General features: G+C 37.7%; 1 protein-coding gene across 1 annotated transcript; it reads left to right on the top strand.

The window, feature by feature from the left end:
- The first annotated feature begins 2,279 nt into the window (after window positions 1-2,279).
- On the top strand, window positions 2,280-19,287 carry cabp7b (calcium binding protein 7b). Its single transcript, XM_027168032.2, has 5 exons — window positions 2,280-3,140; window positions 8,461-8,604; window positions 15,074-15,186; window positions 15,545-15,692; window positions 17,307-19,287. The coding sequence occupies exons 1-5, from the start codon at window positions 3,032-3,034 to the stop codon at window positions 17,432-17,434; spliced, it is 642 nt and encodes a 213-aa protein (XP_027023833.1). The 5' UTR covers window positions 2,280-3,031; the 3' UTR covers window positions 17,435-19,287.
- Window positions 19,288-23,330: the final 4,043 nt, after the last annotated feature.

Here is a 23,330-nt window from a genome sequence, read left to right on the forward strand (position 1 = left end):
ACCCATCTCATGGAAGCATTCTCACAGAGTGGAAGCCATGATGCATCACCTTGTTCCCTTTCTCAGCAAACCAGTTTATATATGTAGCCCGAGATTATTGTTTGGATGAAAACATTTTATTTCATAGTCTTTTCATGTCAAATTGTCCGTTTATCATGGGTCTCCAGCTGATGCTTAAAAAAGCATAAAAAATACACAGAATATAATACAAAACTGGCTTGTCTTAACACAAATAATTATTTCTGGTTTTGTTCATTATAGTACCACTGCCAAATCAAGCTTGTCTGCAGTTCAGACACAAACTTCTGTTCATTTAATCATCTTAAATGAGCATAGTAGCAATTAGTCCTCAAAGGGATGGTTTGATCACTTATACGACTATGGAATTGCACAGGAATGCTAAATGAGTTATAGTAATATAAAAAAACCTTTGTAATTCTATGCAGACACTAAAGGGGTTTGCAGTGCTCAGAACTAATGTCAGGAAAACAGAGCAGACAGTAAACAAGGATAAGCAAGGACACCGCTCACACTGCTACAGTGTTAAGAAAAAGCCCACAAGAGGATACTGGTATGTGGAGCACACTTTTCCTATTCAGAATCCTCACTAATTGCATGCCATCTCACCTTTCTGACTGATTCTGTCATATGTGTGGAAACTTACAGGTAAAAGGTAGTTGGTAGTTATACAATAAAGGCAAATCTGACTAAATACAGTTTTTTTTTCTTTCCTAATATGTGAGCAATTTTAGTCTTTACTGCAGAAAACTGAACTCACTTTTTACCTAACGCTGTCAAGTTACTCAAGTCATAAAATGAAAACTTTGCTAATATGATGGTGATTTTAAAATGTGACATACTGTAAATAACTTAAAATAACAGTTAATTGAAATACCCTTAGTCTTAGCACGACCTGTACTCAATGTTCACATTAACATCTGAACGGAAGAAAAATGTGGCGTGGTTTTCATGACCCCCCGAGATTTTTATGTACAGCAGTCTCTAGAGTTTACACAGTCTGATGTGAGAAACAAAAACATCCAGTGACTTGTTGATGAAAAAAATATATATATATCAGAATGCAAAACGTGCCAAACCTTGAGGGGGATATGGTACAACATTTACATCTACGTTTATATTTACGACATTTGGCAAACGCCCCTTATCCTAAAGGAGGTAGAAACGTGCTATGAAGTCTCTATCAATGAATAAATTAATACTGGTTCGCTAGGTTACAGATTTAGTATACCCCACAAACTAACTAAGCTATTCTCCTTATGTTAGCTAATAACAGGAAATTAAGGCTACAGTGGGATTCACTGACAATGGGCATAAGTGTATAATTATGGTGACTGGTTCACTGGGAGCAGCTATGATTGTAAAGTCTAATAGCAGCAGGGAGAAAAGACCGTCTGTTTCGCTCCTTCAGACACTAAGGATGTAACAGTCTGTTACTGAAGGAGCTGCTTGGAGATGATTTAGAGGTCATAAAATTTTAGAGGTCATAAAAAGTTAAAAAAAATGTTTTAATACAGCATCATGTGCCAATCAAAAGAGAGGGGATTTAATTACATTATTTTATACTTCTTGTTCCTCGTTAATGCTAAATTTATGACTCTTATCATATGAATTTTTAATGAATTATTTTCAGTCACTGTTAATCTCTGTATCTGAATGAAAGATGCTTGATAAACACAAATTATTTTGGGGCATTTACTTGCCTAGATTATGATCCTAAACATACATGTAAATATGCATAAGATGTGTGTTGCATGCCCTCAATTATTAATTAGAAACACAAATCCATGAATACTGCTACATATATTATTTTGGGCATCAACAACACTTTGAGTTAATACACTAATTCAAATAATTTTCTACAGTTATCAGACCATTATGAGTGTGACATGGCTGGATACTTGACTACTATTACTGGGCACAATTTCAGTTTGCTATTAATCAACAGAAGATAGCCTTAGGATATCACAGCATATTTACTTGCAGTTGTCTACAGTGGCCAGGTGGAAGATATCAAGCAGGTTGGCACTGTGAGACAGAGCGTAAAGAAAGGTATGAAAGAAGCACACTAAACTGCACCTTTGGTTAATTTTTTCAGTGGTCTCAAAAGAACTGCTTTGTGAAAGATTGTATATAATTTTAGAGGTCATATTATTTAACAAGTGTCAAAACGCCACTTTAAATGAGTTACATTCATGACATACAAATGACATACATTCATGACTCACATACAAACATGCAATCTTAAATATAATCGTGAATGTATGTGCTCCTATAACAGAATGCTTTAAAGAAAGTTCGCACACCTTTTAAATATGTGTGAACGCACAGAGACCTTGGTGCATTTCAGGAGGGCTGTGAGAGTGCAAACAAGACGCACTGAGTCCCCTTCAGCGTCAGGGTCAGCATTATAAAGTCGATTGCCAGCGCTTTATTGGGAAATCAGTGTAGCCATGGCGGTGTTTTCATTGTATCCAGCATCGAAGAACGTACAGTATTTAAGACGGCTGATGGAAAAACTTCATTAAACCTGGTTGTTGGGAACGATTCCAGCAACTCGAACTGCAGTGACTAGAGGACTACCTGTAGGATTTCGGTGGTTTAGGAGAAAAGAGCTATATAAACAGTGCGCTTTACGCGGTGTCTTCGATGTTCGTCTTTTGATCTAATATGTCTAGGTGCCTATACGTTTACAAAAAGACAAAAGCCGTTATAAAAACTGGACCTTGCTAATATTCGAGCAATGCTACGCACGTTGGAACCGGTTGCTTCTCAATCCTAATCGCACTGTGCGATTCGCCATTTTATCGGACAGAAACCTGAAGGATTCACAGAGACCAGCCACTTCCATGGAGTGAGCGTGACACGATGCGTGTTCTCCCCATAAAACGCAGTGAGTAAATCACTGTTTAGTGTGATTTCCACGGATCGTAAAAAAAAAAAAAATGTAGGGAATCTGCAGTGTCCAAAGCACGGCGCACTGTGTGAAGTCCGAGCTATTGTCATCGCAGAGATGCCGGTGCGCGCAGTGCCCACCAGGTTCATGTACAGGGGACCCTGCTCGGTGCCAGACATCCTCTCTTACGGGACTCCTGTCAGCCTCCCCGATGATGAAGTGGAGGGTAAGTGCCTTTATTTTTTGGAAGAGATCCAGAATCCCGCAGTCTATTCAAATGATTGACGGTTTCTTTACAGATCGGGGTTCAATGAAGTGCACTAGTGTTCCAATAGAAGAAAATAGCGCAAAACACACATTTGGCTGATATCAGTGAACATTACATGGTCACCAATACTGCATTATTTAACGTTAATTATCATTACACAACATTACAGCACCAAAATTAGTACTAACAGAAACTCCCTGTTATTTGATGTTATTTGATGTAGTTAACTACACAACAGATACCTCCATCCTTGACTAAAGCAATTTTACAAATATGGTCTGATGGTTACCATAGTTTACACAGCGGCAAAGAATTTTACCCACCTTAGTCATGGGGACTTTTTGGTCAAAGACATATTATTTTATGCTTTTACAAATCTAGCTGATAATATTCTAACTAGATTATTTCTGCCTTTCATGTGTTTCAATGTACATCAGCCAAGCTTTCAAACAGATGCAAACATTTTCAGGTGGAGTTCATCAAGTTTGCACATTGTTTTGTTGAATTCAATAGGGTGATTTTGCAAACAGCATAGGCAAGGAGTTACACAAATTCTTGAAAAATATTTCAGTTGTCCACACTTCAATCATATGTTTGTGAATTCAAGGAAAGGGTGTTCTGGTAGTCTATTTTTTCCCCCTGTCATAACCTGTATGATCTATACCGTGTGCCTTTGTGAACAATTCCATTGACTTCCACTGAAAATAATTTTTTTCAAGGCTGTCTTCAGTGTTTGATCTTTAGACTCCTTCTGATCTAAACCCAGAGGAAGACCAAATCTCCAGTAAATCTGTTCCCAAAGCACACTGACAACAACCAAAATACATATATCAACCTTATGCTATATCTGTATCATGTTCTGGACACCAAACCAAGGGAATCATAATTTTTTTTTTCTGAAAGGACAGAATTCAGTTGGATTGCAATATTTGCAAAGCTTATAGTGAATTATCTACAGAATTTTCACTTTGCGCAGATCGTCTATACACCGTTCTCTTAACAAGATGCCTAGATAAGTGATCTCTGACTTCAGCTATTGGGCTTTCTTTGGATTCAACTCCTGATCCTTCCAATAACAGGAGATATTCTTCACTGTGCAATAACAACTCATTTTCTTAATGAATCAAGTATTCATGATTAGAAAATGGTTTCAGTATCTTTGCTAAATAAAATTAGTTAAATCCTAAAACCTTGCAGAAGGACATTCCAAGTGTTCTATGTATTTTTTAACTTACCAGATTTGTATTGACATTCTAGGTAGAATAGTAATGACCAGAAACGATTAGACATTTCAAGAGCCAAACAATAGCTAGCCTCTTTTAGAAGACATGCTAATATACTGTATCAGGGATAGAGACCACTACAGGTGCACAATTGGGTGTATATTTGTAATTTCTAACCCTGCTGGACATATGGCCGTACATTTGTCACAAGAAGATTCTAGTATCATTGTCTCATTGAATACAAGGTCATGTGGCTGCAAAACAAGACCAATTCATCACCCTGTCCCCACCCATGTCTGTGTACTGTGTATAATGATTAAACATTCCCACCTTAAATCCAAAGGATAATGATTTCAATTTAACTCAGTTTTATTTGTGCAGCATGTTTAAGAATGGTTTACAGGAATATTATAAATTATAGCATTTTTTAAAATGTTAACCTTGATAGGAACCAGACACAAAAGGGAACCTATCTTCATCTGGGATAGTGCTATTAATTTAACCAATTAGTTTAGGCCTAAAACATAGCCTTACAGAACACCAAACTACATTATTATGTAGAGAAGTCACCAGTAATAGCTACAAACTGATAATGATCAGTCAAATAATATCTGAGCCAGGAGAGTCTTACCTTACCTTAGCTCCAACAAAATCTTTCCAGCTTATAAAATAAAATAGCATACTGTAAGTGGTGTCAATATCTGCACTAAGGTCAAACAACACCAGCAAAAAGACACAGCCCTAGGCATCGCCACATACCCATACCCATCTGCATGGCTGTAGAAACAGTGAAGGCCAATCTAAGCTATGCTTATTAACAGCTTGTGTGATTACATCCAGGAGCTTTTCAAACACCAAAGAATGTGTTGGGGAAGAGGAGGAATTCAATTCAATTCAAGTTTATTTGTATTGCGCTTTTTACAATTAACATCGTCTGAAAGCGTCTTTAAAGAACATAAACGTAGAACAAAGGTTAATATATAGAATAATATAAAGATTAATAGAATACAAATATATACAAATTCAAGATTAATATTAGATATATTTATACAGTATGTGTACTGTATGTATCTATCCCCAATGAGCAAGTCTGAGGTGACTCAGTCAGCAGTGGCAAGGAAAAACTCCCTAGAATGGAAGGAAAAAACCTTGGAAGAATTAAGTCGTCAGGAAGCTTTTATTGTCATTTCAACCTTATATAGCTGTTCCAGTACACAGTGAAATGAGACAAGGTTTCTCCAGGACCATGATGCTACATAAAACAAAGACAGAGCTAAGGAATAGTCCTAGCCATATGAAGTGCATCTGTGCAACCTGGTGCAAACAGTGCAGGAAAAAAAGACAAGACAAGACAAGACACAAAAGCAGCGCAGACGTGTAAATACTGTGTTTTTTACTGCATGTGCAGAAATACTGGAATGAAGACAATAGTAAACAGTTTAATATGATGGTGCTGTAGAGTGTATATTTGGTGTAGGTCATTGCAGTCCATACAGTTGATGTGTGTCTGTGTGAATTACATACAGTTATTCAGTAGTCTGATGGCTTGTGGAAAGAAACTGTTACTCAGTCTGATCGTTAGGGCCTGAATGCTTTGATACCTTTTTTTCCAGATGGAAGGACGGTGAAGAGTGTGTGTAAGGGGTGTGTGTTGCGGATGCAGCATGTGGTGTAAATGTCCATGATAGAGGGAAGAGAGACTCCAATGATCTTCTCAGCTGTTCTCACTATCTGATGCAGGGTTTTGCGATCCGATATGGTGCAGTTACCAAACCAGACAGTGATGCAGCTGCTCAGAATGCTCTCAATGGTCCCTCTGTAAAATGTGGTCAGGATGGGGGGAGGAAAATGTGCTTTACTCAGACTTTGTAAGAAGAAGAGATGCTGCTGAACTTTCTTGGTGATGAAGCTGGTGTTTAGTGACCAGGTAAAGTTCTCTGCTAGATGAACACCAAGAAATTTGGTGCTCTTTACGATTTCTACAGATGATCCATCAATGTTCAGCGCAGAGTGGTCGCTCTGTGCTCTCCTGAAGTCAACAAAAATCTCTTTAGTTTTATCAACATCCAGAGACAGGTTGTTGGCTCTACACCAGACAGTTGGCTGTTGCTCCTCCTCTCTGTTTGCTGACTCATCATTTTTTGCTGATGAGACCCACCACAGTTGTGTCATCGGCAAACTTGATGGAATGATAATGCTGCACAGTCATGAGTCAGCAAGGTGAGTATGCAGCTTTAAGGGGCTCCTGTTATCAGTGTGGTGGTGCTGGATATGCTGTTCCCGATCCAGACTGACTGAGGTCTCCCAGTCAGGAAGACAGGATCCAGTTACAGAGGGAGGTGTTCAGCCACAGCATGCTCAGCTTCTCAATCAGGTGCTGAGGGATGATTGTGTTGAATGTTGAACTGAAGTCTATGAACATCATTTGTACATAAATGTCTTTATTTGTCCAGGTGGGTGAGGGCTAAATGAAGGGTGAGGGTGGTAACTGGGTGATGATGATCATGACGAGCTACTCAAAGCATTTCATTACGATGAGTGTGAGTTTGTCTGGATGAGAGTCATTGAGGCAGGACACTGTAGACTTTGGAATGTTGCCTGGTCCAGCAGCCTTTCGTGGATTAACTTTGCATAGGTCTTCCTTGCCACTACGTAATTCACCTCAAACCAAGCAAAGTCGGCATTCAGTGCATCTGGTGCCCCTTTTCCACCAAGACAGTTTGAGTGCTGGTTCAGAGCCTAATTTAAAATCAGTTCGTTCTTTTTCGACACCCAAAGCACCGGCTCTGAACTACTGTAGAAAAAAGTGGTTCTTAAGTAGCTCCAAAACATTGCTGGTCTAGACTTAAGAACCGCTTGCATCAGGGGCTGGGGCAGGGTTACTGTGACCAACAAGACAAAAGAGAACGTCATTAGCGCCATTTTTAAATAATTTTAAATCAGGATATGCCTGATGAAAACCTGATGATAGCTGACCTCCTGCACACACAACATTTCAAAAACAAAGACTTAGATTTTTTACTTCTACTTGAATAATGAGAATAGAAGCAAAATCATGTTCCTCACCAAAGAATAGTTTACAATACAGCATAACAATCCAAACCATGTATACATATTTCACTGAATGGGCTACCCATATACTGTACATATATTCACCTGAATCCTTATGACACAGTAAAAATGTACTTCATTTGCATGTCTCATTTGAAGCTCATGTAGAAAAATAATGTATATGCTATTAAATGTTAATATCATATACCTTTTTTATTGCAGAAACATTCCAAACTAAGAAATCTAGTGAACTACATGCATCACTACCACAACTTAAAATGGTTAACAAACATTAATACAGACAATATCCAAAAGGTTCATGATGCAGCACACTATTCCAAACATAACCTGTGTATTTATTAAGAACCATATTAGACACAAACAATATTTGTATCGCAAAGAATTGCAAGAAGATATGTGCACTGTAGGCTGAATATTAAAATATATTAAATAACAAAAACAATTGTCTGAATACTTATTTCCTCTCACAATTTTCTGTATACTATGTACTTTTAATTTAGTTATTATCTTAGTTATTATTATTATTATTATTATTATTATTATTATTATTATTATTATTATTATTATTATTATTATATGGAGAATAAATATATACAGAGAAGTTAATTCTTTTGTTGAAAATTGAATAGTTGATAGTGACAAGTTGAATATGTGGAAGTCTCTGAGACCTGCCCTGTTCATTTTGTGTAGATTTTTCAGAACAATTCAACAATTTTTTTTTCCAAATATGGCCACATTTATTTATTGATCATACCTTGGCATAGGTTAAGCTTGAACTTAACCTATGCCAAGTTATGATCAATAATTAAATGTGGCCATATTTGGAAAAAAAATGTTGAATTGTTCTGAAAAAATACCTGCAATTGTTCTGAAAAAATGCCTGCACATGCAAGGAAAAAGGTAAATGCATCATTTAAATGAACAGTGACAAGGACAGACACTCCAGAAGAGTGAAACTGATTATTTGTGTGACACTTCCACAGAGATCCGAGAGGCATTTAAAGTGTTTGACCGTGATGGAAATGGATTCATCTCAAAGCAGGAGCTGGGCATGGCCATGAGATCTCTGGGCTATATGCCTAATGAGGTGGAGCTGGAGGTCATCATCAAGAGACTGGACATGGATGGTACATTGTTTTTAATATTTTTATTTAACTAATACTGGAATTCAACAAAAGATGTTGAAAACAATGGGAAAAAGAAGAGGGTAAATGTAATAGTTTTTTTTAACTCAAGTACATTTTATGTCTTTAGTGGTTTTAACAGTGCACAGTGCACCTTTGCTGATCTAGTTGATTTATAAAATGATACATTATACTGGTATAGAGGTAAATCAAAATATTTAAATGTGCTTTGAGCATATTCAGAGAGTACAGGAGCAAAGGAGAGTCTGTATTATTACAGTAACCGTTTAAATGAGGTATAAATATAAAGTTTAATGAAACTCTCTGTTAAAGCAAAATATGGTCTTGGGAATAATAAACTGACGTTTGGGGAAGTAGAAAATGTTTTAGAAATTTTAGAAATGTTTTGGCGCAGATTTACATTTTAATCACAGAGGAGCCAAAAGACAGGCTTGTTTTAGATCTATTTAGTTTATATAAATGCCTGCACCCACACCTGCCTTTTCTGTATGATTGTACACTGCGGCTGTATGCCCTTAAACACTCTAAGAAAATGCCGGTCATTCTAGTGCAAAGATGAAAATGTCTTGATTTGTAGCATATCTGTTGCAAGGTATGAAGAAGTACCTTGGGTTTAGTATTATTAGGGTGCTTTCACACCTATAGTTCGGTTCATTTGGTCCGGACCAAAAGCAAATAAATGATACATTGTATATTTTCAGCAGTTTGGTTCCTTTTCACACCACACTGATCGTTCTGTTCCGCACCAGTTGAAACGAACCAAAATGCAGTCATGTGATAACATCCACATCACTCATTGGCCACATGTCTTTGAGCATATTTCCTAAACTGCTTCTCGATTGGTCAGAATAAACGTGCGGGAAATTTCAACGAAACTCCGGAAGTAAACAAAAAGAGGAAAATACAGCATACAGTACACCATGGAGAGACGACCGCGCGCTGCAATTATGTTCGTGGTTGTAATCTACTACATCGCTTGTATACAGCATTCTAATGCAAAGTCTTAATTTTCAGAATGAAGCGCGGATGCGGCTTTAAAATATCATTTTAATGCACTGCAAACGGCGAAGACGCATCGCAAGACACTTCAGGAGGCAGCGAGCATTACTTTTGTGAAACTGTGACATGCTTATCTTCCGAAAATATTGCCAGCGAGCCTCCTCCAAGGAGGTCTCGGTACGCTTGTTTGGTCCGCTTTTGGTGCACACCAGAGTTTGATTGCTGCATTCTCACCTGCCCAAACGAACCGCACCAAACAAGCAATCGAACTCTGGTACGATTCAACCAAACTAAACAAGGCAGGTGTGAAAGCACCCTTAGAGTTAGATTAAACCGCTTAACATTCAAACACCAAACCTTAAATACTGTTTAAATCATGCCTGTTTGAATCACAAGCTTTTAATGTTAGTGAGGTTGTGCCAAACTAACTGAAATGGTAAAAGTAGAATCCATGTGCATATGGGAATGAAAAGGTTATGTTCTCAATGTTAATGAGTGTCTGAAACTCCTTTTGTCTGTGATGGCTGCAATGGCCCACTGCTGTTCCCATACTATAAATGTTGTAATATGTCTTTCGGCTGATCACGTTAGACTTAGGTGTAGTTATCTGTTATTTGGTGTCTTAATACAGAACAAATGCAGCATGACATAAGGCTGCACCTAATGAGGATATTAAATGTCATATCCCAAATTAAAACTAAATAGGCAATCGCAAACCTGCTGCCCAAGAGGGGACTTAAGCTTATTTGTTTTTGTGGAGTTGTGGAGTGTCTACTAATTAGATATTCCTAGAAATATCCTGGTAGCTCTTAAATAACCCAGGAGGTTTCATGGGATGCTATTGCACAATGATACCTCAGCAATGCCTTTGTCAAGAGGTTATACAGTCGCACTTTTACCAGACCTTGTTAATCTATGCCTGGAGACCACACAATCAGATTCACTAGGTTTGGAACATTGATTCATTGGAATCAATGTTCCAATGATAGGGACACCATAGCTGATGTAGGGGCTGGTTGTTGTGCTGGGCTCTCTTGCATCTGTACTGCTGTCACTAAGGCCACTATCCTAATCTATTACCACTTCTTGACTTATTTTTCATTGGTGGATCTGACAAACACAGAAAAACAGAATGAATACCCCCACCCTTTTATAACAAAAATCTAGTTAGTTAATTACAGTAAAGAGATGGCAATAAAACATTACAAATCAAATTACAAATCACATGTTTATATACATGGCTCTTTAAGCTTCCTATCAGTTTCTTATAGTTTTAATTGATTTAATTTAATCATTTAATTTAACCATTTTCATCTTAACCAACATCTTGTCTCTTTTTAGTCTTGTGGCCAAGCTTATAAACTGAGTCTCCATATTTCTTAATCATGGTGTATAGTACCACCCATGGCCATGGCCTCATCACCAAGGTAATTTATGATGGTGTACATCCCTATTATAATACATCTTGTAGTTCTGGCTAAGCCCGGTTTGCTGAGGGGCTTTGGGATACATGGCAGAGGGCAGTCAATCCTATCACTTGTGGTATACAGGGCCTCATCTTTCTAGGAAACCCTGCAACCTCCATTCTTTTCAAGCTTTCATATCAACTATGTCACCCAGTTTCTTTTGTTGTGCATGTGTCAAGACACAAACAGGGAACAGAGAGGAGTGCTGGTCACTAGCTTGAGAAGTAACATGTTTGCAATGACATGACCCAGCTCATGACAACAGAACCAGTTATGAGACAGAGCTGAGGAATTAGTCTTGGTTTTATTAGTGGGCTCAAAGGAACATGTAGATGCATCTTTGAGAAGATGAAGGTGGACCAACCACAACTGATAGTTTACATTGCAGCAATGTACATAAACTTCCTGGCCAGTTCAACGTATCATTCCAATTGGCATCAATTGGAAGTAAGCATCAATTTCATCTTACTGAAATACGGGCACTAACCCAAAGTATAAGCTAACATCAAAGGCAAGTGGATTTACTGACAAGGACTCTGCTGGAGCAGGCAGTGACCTGGAGCACACAGCTGCAATGGGAGACGGGGAGGTTGCTGTAGAGTAACTGAATTCCGTGGCAGTGGCACCGGCTTCCACCGCTGAACTGCCAGATCGAGCTTTTTCCCTTCAATATCCAACTCCTGTTCACAAACTCACAAGAGCTGCATTTTGTTCTCTTGCCACTTAATCTCCACTTCAAGCTCTTTTAGCACTGCAACTTGGATCTATCAGCCACCTTCGGCTCTGTCATAGCCTCCATTCTGCCAGAAACGTGAATAGGTTGGGTAGGCTGTGCAGTGCTTTCCTTAATGCTTCCCATTCAGGTAGGACCTGTTGAGTTACAAGAGTCTCATATAATTCCCCGTTGACTACCTTTTTGCTAGCTGTCAAGCAGCAAACTGACATTTGAAAAATGTAGGTCACCATGATGCAAAGTATTGCTAGTTCTACTACTTTACTAAGTTCACTCTGTTTTCTGGTCCTGTTTGGATCTGAATAACATCAGTTGTCTCTGTTTCTCTCGGATTTTGCATTTTTGGATTGTGCACTTTCGGTTTTGTTTGCCTCACTGACTGCAACTCTGATGTGTTTGAACTGTACCTGTTTCTTTGAGTATGCTTTTCTCTGCCTGTTTCTTGATTGTTTGATGTGTTTCTTTAATAAACTCTCCACATGGATTCAGTTGGTTTCCATAGTGGTGTTGCACAACACAACCCCCAGATGTACCCTTTATTTTCCCTGAAATAAGAACTAACAAGCACCTGACATTAGCACCTAACAGGCATCTAGACAACACAGAGATAATCTAGTATAGATAAAATAAGGCTGTTAGCATTTCTGGTTCTAGGAAGGACTGTGGTTGTTTGGCAGTGGTAAAATGCTTTACTGTGACCTCAGAATCTGTAAAAAAAATTGTGATTTCAGTGAATGGAACGGAACCTGATATTCTGTTCATCCACCTCAATCTTTGATGTGTTCTGAAATGCTTTTCTGCTTACCACAGTTGTAAAGAGTAATTATATGAGTTACTGTAGACTTCTTGTCAGCTCAAAACAGTCTTGACATTTTCCTCTGATCACTCTCAATGTGTTTCATCCTGTAGACCCTCAACTCTCAGGATGTTTTTTTCGCCCACACTATTCTATATTCTAGAGTCTGTTGATCGGTAGTTTCTAAAACACACAAAGATCACCCCATTCTGATATTTGATGTGCTCTTGACCTGCAACTTCACGATTTTATGTGCTGTGGCTGGTTGTATACTTGCATCATTACTATGTATAAGTACACAGACCACAGACATAAATCATCATTAAACATCTTCATAGAAATTTATTAAAGAGCAGTCACATTAAAGGAAAACAATGCACATAAAAAGACAATAATAATTCAAAACACACTTCTTAAAGCACATTCTCTGCTTGTCACTAACTGTTAGGCACCCTAAAAAAGTAGACCTTATATTATTGAGGCAGGCAAAGGAAAAAGGTTCAGGTGGGTGCACGACAGGTTTATTTACAGTGCAAGAGAGCTATTCGATGCATAAAAACTGAATCTAGGCTGGTAACATATATGCACTGGTATAGAGAAGACAAAGTCATGGTAAGCCATAGGGGCTTGAATTAGGTAGCTAATTACACAATTCAAAAGAGGTTAGCATAATGGAATATATTCCCAAAGAAGAGTTCAAGTAAGTTTGCAGGGTTGTCCTCTGATGGTCTAATGGGGAGTTGGGTGAAAGGAACACAGTGAGGTCAGCGGTGGAGCGATAACAGCAAGGCAAGCATGCCAGAATGACATCCACTGCAGAACTAGAGGTCTGAGTGTTATCTGCCTCTGTGCAAAGGAGTGACATCCTCTGTATAGCTTTTGAAGCATGACAGGATCCTTCATAAGACCAATAAGTTTCCTGATGACCCTTTGTAACCAGGAGGTGGAGCAGCATCTCCAGCCTAGCCCAGAGGCAGGGACATGTCTTCTGCTTATCAGGGATGCAACATTGGAGGACACAAAGGACAACATTATGATCCATGATTTAATGGATCCTGTCTCCCAAAATGCAGGGAATCCTCCAGGGAGGAGCCTGACTTTGAGCTTGGCCATGACATTTACATTTAAGGAATTTGGCAGACGTCCTTATCCAGAGCAACGGTTCACTAGGTTACAGAGCTGGTCCAAGAGTGCCTCAAGTATATTGAGATGCCTTTGGTTCTTCTGAATTGGCTCTAGCCTTCTTTAACAAGGAATCACTGAAGGCAGATGAAAATGCATAACAAATACTAGAGTTTGGAGTACCTAAAAACTGGATCTGTGTTTGGCTTTGAGTGAGGGGGGAGAATCCCGACATATATAATGTTTAATTTATAATGTCTTACTTCATAAAATCAGTTGATACATTAAAATCAATTAGAATATTCCATTTTTAAAAATTATTTTACATTTGCATAATCTGTATAAACCCAACAATAGCCCTGCTCAAGTCATGATAAGAATGACTATGGCATGGTATATGGTTACTTATACCATGGTTTTACTTGACGAACTCTTTCAACGATTTACATATATATTATATATGTACTACATATTTATACACTCTGAATTGGGATTCCACATATACTATAATTGGAGCACTTTTGCATTTTTTGTACTTTTTGTATTGTCTTGTAACTTAATGTCTGCACTGTTTTTTGTCCTGCACTGTCTTTTGTCCTGCACTGTCTTGCTTGTCTTGTCCTGCACTGTTTGCACCAGGTTGCACAGTTGCACTTTATGTGGCTAAGACTACTTACATGTCCTTAGCCCTGTCTTTGTTTTATGTAGCACCTTGATCCTGGAGAAACGTTGTCTCATTTCACTGTGTACTGCAACAGCTATATATGGTTGAAATGACAATAAAAAGCTTCTTCTTCTTTCTTGACTTTCAGGCGTTCTTGTGACTATGCTGAGTTATCACCAATTCACTCAATTGTGGGCTTTATTGCTGGAGTTGTGTGGTCACTGTCTCTGCCAAAGACATCCTCTTATAGAGTATCTCATGTACTGCACATTTTAACAACATTCCTGGTGATTTTCTTTAATTATGAATACATCTTTAACTTAGAAAAGTATATTAATAATATGATTTGTATTAATTATGGTGTGTAAAGCACATGGAAAACACTCAAATGTGCAGGATAGGTAAAGCAGGACCAGAGGGAAGCTGAGGCAGAGAACTTTCATTATATTCAAAAGAGATATACTCAAAAGAGAATATTCCCCACATTCTTTGGACATGCAGCAGATGATAAAAAACACAGAAATTCTCAGCATAAAAAATGTAGAAACCAACAAAAAGATCTGAAAGATACTAAACACCAGACACAAACATATACACACAAATGAAATCTACATGAATGGTGCACATATTTAACCATTGTGGTCAGTCTGGTGTGTTTGTTTTGTCTGAAGGCAATGGCCAGGTTGGTTTTGAAGAGTTTGTAACTCTGCTTGGCCCTAAACTGACGGCAGCTGGCATGCCTGACAAGTTTCATGCTACAGACTTTGACTCCATGTTCTGGAAGGTATGGACTCCTATTGTACATCCTTGAAGATAAATTTTGTTATGTTAGGGTAATTTATATTATGCATTAGCTCTGCTTTATTCTTATTGATCATTATAACGTGTAGAATTTGTAGGTCATTCTTACATTATACACACCATGCTAGTTAGTTATATAGCAGTATAATACTGCTAATTCTGTCACCAAAAAGTTTTCCTTTGTTATTGCATTTGAGTGAAAATACTTTGCTGCTTAAATTTTTATTATTATATCTTTTCTAGCACTTTTGTTTGAACATTTATTACACAAATCCTCATTTAAGTGGTTATTTGTACTGTAAGCTGTTGGCCATGTTTCTTTTTTGCATTTATTTCATCAGTGTGATATGCAGAAGCTGACAGTGGATGAGCTAAAGAGACTGCTGTACGAGACATTCTGTGACCATTTGACCATGAAAGACATTGAGAACATCATCATGACCGAGGAGATCCATATGAACAGCCCCGAGTGTCAAGTTAACATTGACAGTAAGACTGCACACATCAACAGTTCCCCTACATGTGAATGTGATTCATATGTGTCCACACATTAGGTATTAAGTAAAGTATATGTGGAATTAGTTTCCACAACACACATGTACCATGAGTGGCAGGGGTACACAGTAGAGTTGAAGTGCCTTGTGAGATTATGGGGTTAAGAAAACATACAGAAGCAGTTAAACAAATATCAAAGTAAAAAAGCATGGTCTGCAATATGAGCTGCAGAAAAGCTGGAGACAGCTCCATTAACCTAAATAGATGTAAGTGGGTATGGTGAAAAGCCATGTCATGTTTTTTGCCTTTTTTTTTGCATTATACCCAAAAGGTTCTACCTAGGTCTCATTAGACAACTGGTAAAAAAACTGGTTTCCCTTCTTTGTATTGCTCCTTACCAAAGTTTACCATGGAAGGCCAAGCCCCACTTCAATAAGATACTTGGTTAAGCATAGGATTTGTTTGTGGCACAGTATGTAGCACCCTTTTCTTTCAGACTCCTAGAATTTGACTCTGCTTGTGGGCCAATCTACAAAAACTCCATTGCGTACAAATGTGAACAATTAGATGGTTCTCACATGCAGTTTGTTACCAGTACTTGCTAGATTCCTGCAGCACCTTTAAAATTCCTGCATCACCTTTCATGTTTCAGGCTACCAAGGTTCCTTGGCAGCCTCCATGATAAGTTTTCTTCTTATGCTCTGTTCTTTGACCTACTCGGTTTTCTATCATATAGCTAATGTTTTAGATTTTTTTTTGTACACCTCTCCTGATCGATAACTTTTGACAAATAGATTCCATTGTCAGAGGCAGCGCGACAATTTTAGTAGGGTAAGGCAGGGGTGTGACATCCTCCACATGTCAGGGGAGCAGAGCAGCATACTTCATGGACCGAGGAGGTATAGCAAAATCCCAAGAAATTGGAGTGACATCCCCTGCAGGGCAGGGAAGCAGTGCGACATAGTGTAGCATAGTGTAGCAAGGAAGAGAAACGATTTCCAAGGTGGGGTCGGGAGGGTTTTAGTCCATTACTAAGTCCTTACTTAAAATCCTCTGAGGAGGATGCTGACCTTGGGCTTGGCCACGAGATGATCCAGAAGAGCGTCTAGCCTGTTTAATAAATGTATTTCAAGAATCTGCTTTGTGAAAATGGCCATTATTTAAAGCAGTATACAAATTGAATTTAATTGTTGGTTGACATATAAATTACATAAAAGGTGGAAAATTATCTGTATTCAGTTAAATTCTTTACATAACAAAAACGATTACAAAAACTATTATAAATACCATAACAGACACAACATTAAACCACTGAAAGGTGAAGTGAATAACATTGATTATCTTGTTAGAATGGCAAGCAAGGGGTGCAGTTAAGGTATGGTGTATTAGTCATGGAGGTCAGAGTTGGTGGCATCTCAAGGGGGACCTACACCATATTAGGCAGTTATATACGGCAATATTGTGGCCTAAAGATATGGGCTGATTGGTGTATATAAAATGTGTCTGTGTTTGCATAGATTTGAAAAAATGCATAGATTTTAAATATTTGAGCTCTCTCTCTCTCTCTCTCTCTCTCTCTCTCTCTCTCTCTCTCTCTTGTCCTCATAGCAAGCCCCATGCAACAAGTCAAGCACACATGTGTAAGAAAGAGCTTGATTTGTGCCTTTGCCATTGCATTCATCATCAGCGTCATGCTTATTGCAGCCAATCAGATGCTCCGAAGAGGGATGAAGTGAGTCAACCACCCCATCTTTGTGCCCATCTTCTCCCCTTTTACTCATTACATTTAAAATATCCTTTTTTATGTTTCCCTATGTTAGTATTTGTAGCTAACAACATACTGACACTGGTGTATAAAGTAGAGATACAAGGATAACTGTAAGCATTATATAACGTTTAGGCCTTTATTTTGTGTCATTTATAATTTGTGAATATTAATAATGTTTTACTAGACCAGACACCCTTATCCAGAGTGGAATACGTTTTTATTTCAATTTAAACAAATGACCAATTGAGGTTTAAGGACCTTCTGATCAGCAGTCAAACACTTTAACCACTGAGCTACCATATCCCATAGTTATACTCATATTAAATACAAATATAATATATTTGTACATCCTTAGTAACTCATGGAAACACATGGAATCCTTAGAAACACATGGATTTTCATGGATTTGTGGAATCCCTGATGGCTTTTCCAAAAACCCTGGTCATTGAGGTCATTTTAGTGGCAGGCAAGGTTAGCAAGGAAGGATCCATCTATTTTAAAATAAGCCAGGGGAAAAAAACAGCAAATACCAAATTCATACTAAACATTATAAAATGATGTATATAGAAATTAACTATAAATAAACAAAAACAATTAATGGCTCAGAGTTTCTGCATAAATAGATGCATGACTCAGTTACAAAATCAAATGTAAACAGAACCATGCAAATATGTATATGTTAAAAAGAATACAAAAATACAAATGACATTAAACAGGTGGTAATCATAATTAGAGACAATGAATATAATGTGAGGAGACTTCTGGTTCCAGTGAGGGCCATAGAAATGTAAACCTCTCTTTGCATAACATTTAGAGTGCAAATGTTACATGATTAATATAAAATACATGAGAAAATCATACATACTGTTTTAGTATATATGCATTTTTACAGTAGCAACAGGTCTTTGGCCTCAGGCTGGAGACTATGAAAACTCTTCCATAGGGTGAGTTAAGAGTTAAGGGCCAGAGAAGATGGACTTCACTGCAGAACTAGAACTTCGGAGGATGGATAGACCTGATCTAACTGTTTCCACCCATGTCACTTTTTCCCATGGGTCTGTGTTTCTGATCTAATTGCAATTGTGGAACACTGAAGATTTTAGGTTTTGCTATTAACTGCAAACAAGCAGTTGTTACACAAATTGTTATTGATATTACCCTGTTCTGGTTTAAAATATGAATTGGGGCCTTCACAATGCATCACATTCTTACATATTATTTTAACAAAATAATTTCTCCAATGTAGATTCTAAGGTTTCTTATTTGCATGTCTGACATTTATGCTACACATGAAAGGTTAAAAGCATATTACAAGCAACATATAGTACGAGGGGAAAAATTCCATTTTAAATATATTATAAATCATTAAAAAATGAAATGTAATTGAAAATAATGAATTTGAATGTTTTGGTGATGTTTTACAATACTTGAAGCATTAAATTATTAAATTATTGGAATTCTACAATATATTAGTAAACACTGCTTTATATTATACATAATTCATTAATATTTAGAATTATAGAATATATAATTTATAGAATTATAGAAATACATCACACTGGATTTGCTGATTCAACTAGACTAAATATTTATAGTAAAAAGAACATTAAAATGTACTAAATTCAGATGTTTTTGTTTATGTTTAACCTGTCAATTTTTTTTGTCTCAAGAAACGTTTCAGAATCATGCCAGACTAATATACACACGTGGACAAAATTGTTGGTACCCTTCGGTCAATGAAAGAAAAACTCACAATGGTCACAAAAAAAACTTTAATCTGACAAAAGTAATAATAAATAAAAATTCTATGAATGTTAACCAAAGAAAGTCAGACATTGCTTTTCAACCATGCTTCAACGGAATTATTTTAAACAATAAACTCATGGAACAGGCCTAGACAAAAATGATGGTACCCCTAACTTTATATTTTGTTGCACAACCTTTTGAGGCAATCACTGCAGACGATTCCTGTAACTGTCAATGAGACTTCTGCACCTCTCAGCAGGTATTTTGGCTAACTCCTCATGAGCAAACTGCTCCAGTTGTTTCCGGTTTGAAGAATGTCTTTTCCAGACAGCATGTTTCAGCTCCTTCCAAAGATGCTCAATAGGATTGAGGTCAGGGCTTATAGAAGGCCACTTTAGAATAGTCCAATGTTTTCCTCTTAGCCATTCTTGGGTGTTTTTAGCTGTGTTTTGGGTCATTTTCCTGTTGCAAGACCCATGACCTGCGACTGAGACCAAGCTTTCTGACACTGGCCAGCACATTTCTCTCCAGAATCCCTTGATAGTCTTCAGATTTCATTGTACCCTGCACAGATTCAAGACACCCTGTGCCAGATGCAGCAAAGCAGCCCCAGAACATAACATAGCCTCCTCCATGTTTCACAGTAGTGTCCACGTGTGTAAATGAACTGGATGAAGTCAAATTGTGTTTACATTTGGGGTTTTATGACTTATTGAAACATTTCTTAAAACAATCTAATATTTGAGTTTGTAAAGATCTGTGGATGTAGCATGAGTACAGAACATACATACAAACTGTGGAATTGTGATGTTATTAATAATTTTGTTGCCATGATGTTTTTGATGATTATTAAGACAAAAGAGAAAGGTTGTGAAGCCAGGCATAATACAATTTACTTCTTTATTATTAATACATAATGGATTCTTGTTGAAATGTTTTATAATGCAGTATACAATAAAACAGTATTTATGATCTGTAGCATATGTGACATAAAAATCTAAATACTCCGTTAAAATGGCAGGATTGGTAATGTTAAAAATTGTAAACAATGAATTACATCAGAGCCTTTTCTATAATAACTACAATACCCTGTCTACATAAGTGTGCACACCCCTAAACTAATAATGAGTTAGAACCTTTAGATTTTATCATGGCATTCAATATTTTGGCATAAGAGTCAGTCAGTTAGGCACATCTTGATTTGAATATATTTTGCCACTCTTCTTTGCAAAGACATTCTAACTCTCTTAGATTGACTGGGAATCCCCTATGCACTGCCCTCTTCAGGTCACCCAGCAGAATTTTTGTATTGGATTTAGACCTGGACTCTGGTAGGGCTATTCCAAAACACTAATTTTGTTTTGGGGAAGACATTTCTTACATGAAATTACTGTGAAATATAGCTATATTTAATAAACTTTATAAAAAAGTTATCAGGACATCAAAAACAGAATTTGACAGCAATAATAGTGTTTTTACTCACCAGTTTGAGCAATATTATGTAACATGCATATATGAATTATACAAGTGAGACAGGTGAAGTAAATCTTTAGCTAATAAATCATGCAGTGACTGAAAATTCTGTTTACACTTTTTAAGCTATATTTTTTTAGCTGCAAGTGCAATCAAGATTTATACATATTTAATTTTTTAGCATCTTTAACAAAATATCATCATCTGGTCACCAAGAATAATAAAATAATATGAAATGTTGTGTATGTAAACTGTATTGTGTATATTTACTATATACTGTAAGAATATACCAATAATGTTAGAACTATAGTGTGCTAAAATGTGCTAGATATCATGTGAGCAATTGAATTAAATTAGTGGTGATCATCAGTTGTTTTTATGTTTTTACTGACTGAATTGGTGACTGAATTTCAGTGTTGTAATGTAACAAAGTACAAATACTTTGCTACTGTACTTAAGTAGAACTTTCACATATCAGTACTTTACTTTGCTATTTAATTACATTTATGTCAACTTTCACTTTTACTCCACTACATTTCATAGATAAAATATATACTTTTACTCTGCTATATTTCCACTAAGCATCTTCGTTACTCGTTACTACATAATAAAATCAGAAGAAATGTGTGCGACCGCAATAAGGGAGGTTTGGCGAATCACTGCTCCTAATGTAGATTGCATTACGCAGCTCCGCACGCTATACTTCAGTGCAATGTTGCCAAAAGGAGGCGGAAGCACAACTGAAACCGCCATGGAAGCACCTACTGTACTGGAGGACCAGAGCCACATTTTTTACAGTGTTACTGCAAAGAGCCACATCATACACATGGGCACACATGATCATCACCTTTTTTCCCTGCCATTTTGAGAGTGAACTTGACACAAATTGTTTACTCAAATGATCTTGCTCCTACTGGGAAACTTTGAGGTCTTTTCATCCCACTCACTTGCGCGTTTGACGAAAATACCGTATTGAACTCAAGCGAAGCGAACACGCACATTAAAAAGACACAAATAGAAACTTCGATATGAACGTAAGAGACACATGCAGCTCGGGAACCGTGGGTTGGCCGCCCCTGTCGTGGACGACCACCCCGACGATAGTGGTGAACAAGGTGAAGAAGATAACGTTATACACATGGGCATAAATTTCATTTAACAGTAGGGGGGTACAATAAATATAAAATATAAAAAAAAGGGGGACACAAATAATACAGTCTAATTGTACTTATAAAGACATGTCCCCACTGTGGTGGATTTGGTTCGACACACTCTGTGTTTGATTAAGTTGACTTGTGTGTCGGACTGCTGTTCTATTGATTGCTTATGCCTAGCAGTTGTAAAAGTCAGTAAAAGAAGCACACGGCTCAAAAGCACGTCTCGTGTCGTTTATTAAAATACACATACAGAATACAACATGGTGTCAGAAGTGAGGGTGGAGTGAGTACCGCGAACCGTTTTCATTCATGTGAACTGTCTTGCACGCCAGTTAAAAAAAAAAAAAAAAGTTTGCATGCTAACGGTAGACGAGCATGGAACAGTTTAATCCGCCCTCGTCACTAGTGTTAACCGGCAATTTAGCTGAAAATTGGCGAAGATGGGAGCAGCGTTTTCGTCTGTATATGACGGCTACGGGAGCAAGTGCTAAAGAAGAGAAAGTCAAACTTGCCATTCTGCTTCACACAATTTGAGAAGAGGCGTTAGAAGTGTATAACACACTCAACATCTCTCTCGTCGATGAAGAGAATGAGAAGCCTATTGCAGTCCACAAAAAAATGTCATGTTTGAGAGGCATCAGTTCTGGTCTCATCCCAAGGCAGACGGCATTACAGTGGACAGATTCATCACAGAGCTGAGACAAAAAAGCAAAGACTGTGAGTTTGGCGCAAGTGAGAATGACATGCTTAGAGACAAGCTTGTGTTTAGCATAACAAACCCTTCTCTCAAAGAAAGATTGCTCTGTGAACACGATTTATCATTACACAGAGCTATTGAAATATGCAGGGCAACCGAGTTAGCTAAAACACAGATACAGGCAATGCAAAATGCCACTGCTGTAAAAGACGCTCAAATAAATGCCATAGGCAAAGCAGCAGAACATAGAAAACCATCTGCAAGAAATAAAAGCAGTAAGAAACCAGCAACACAAAACTGTCGCAGATGTGGGAAGAGCCATGAGCCACACCAATGCCCAGCATTTGGAGCAGTATGTCATAAGTGCGGCAAAAGCAACCACTTTTACAAGGTATGCCGCTCTGTCAATCGCAATGATAGCAGAGCAAAGACAGTGCATAGCATAATGAACTAGAACGGGACATTTCCTAAAGAAAATGTGAATGTGCTTGCAGTTCCCCTCATCGTGCTGAGTGTTTTGATATATGACATGTCCATGTTGTGCTAAATTTTTGATTTCGCTTATTTTGGGGGCGGGGCTACACGTGACGTCAGTTCCCCTCATCGTGCTGAGTGTTTTATGTTGTGTAACTGAGATATGGCTTCTTTATATTGCAATATGGTTCGTAAGGTGCACTACATGGTTGCTAGGGAATGGCTGCACAGTTACTATGGTTATATTTGCAGACTAGTTTCTCACCTGCAACAAAAGAGCACACCTGAAAATCCATTTATCTTTTCCTGAAACAAGC

This window comes from Tachysurus fulvidraco, chromosome 26 (assembly GCF_022655615.1).
Source record: "Tachysurus fulvidraco isolate hzauxx_2018 chromosome 26, HZAU_PFXX_2.0, whole genome shotgun sequence".
NCBI classification, from domain to species: Eukaryota; Metazoa; Chordata; class Actinopteri; order Siluriformes; family Bagridae; genus Tachysurus; species Tachysurus fulvidraco.

Bases quoted from the DNA above. Each gene is read 5' to 3' on its own strand.
- cabp7b (XM_027168032.2), top strand. From the start codon at position 3,032: ATGCCGGTGCGCGCAGTGCCCACCAGGTTCATGTACAGGGGACCCTGC. The intron at 15,187-15,544 runs GTATGGACTCCT...TTATTTCATCAG, and splicing joins TTGACTCCATGTTCTGGAAG to TGTGATATGCAGAAGCTGAC. The intron at 15,693-17,306 runs GTAAGACTGCAC...TTGTCCTCATAG, and splicing joins GTGTCAAGTTAACATTGACA to CAAGCCCCATGCAACAAGTC.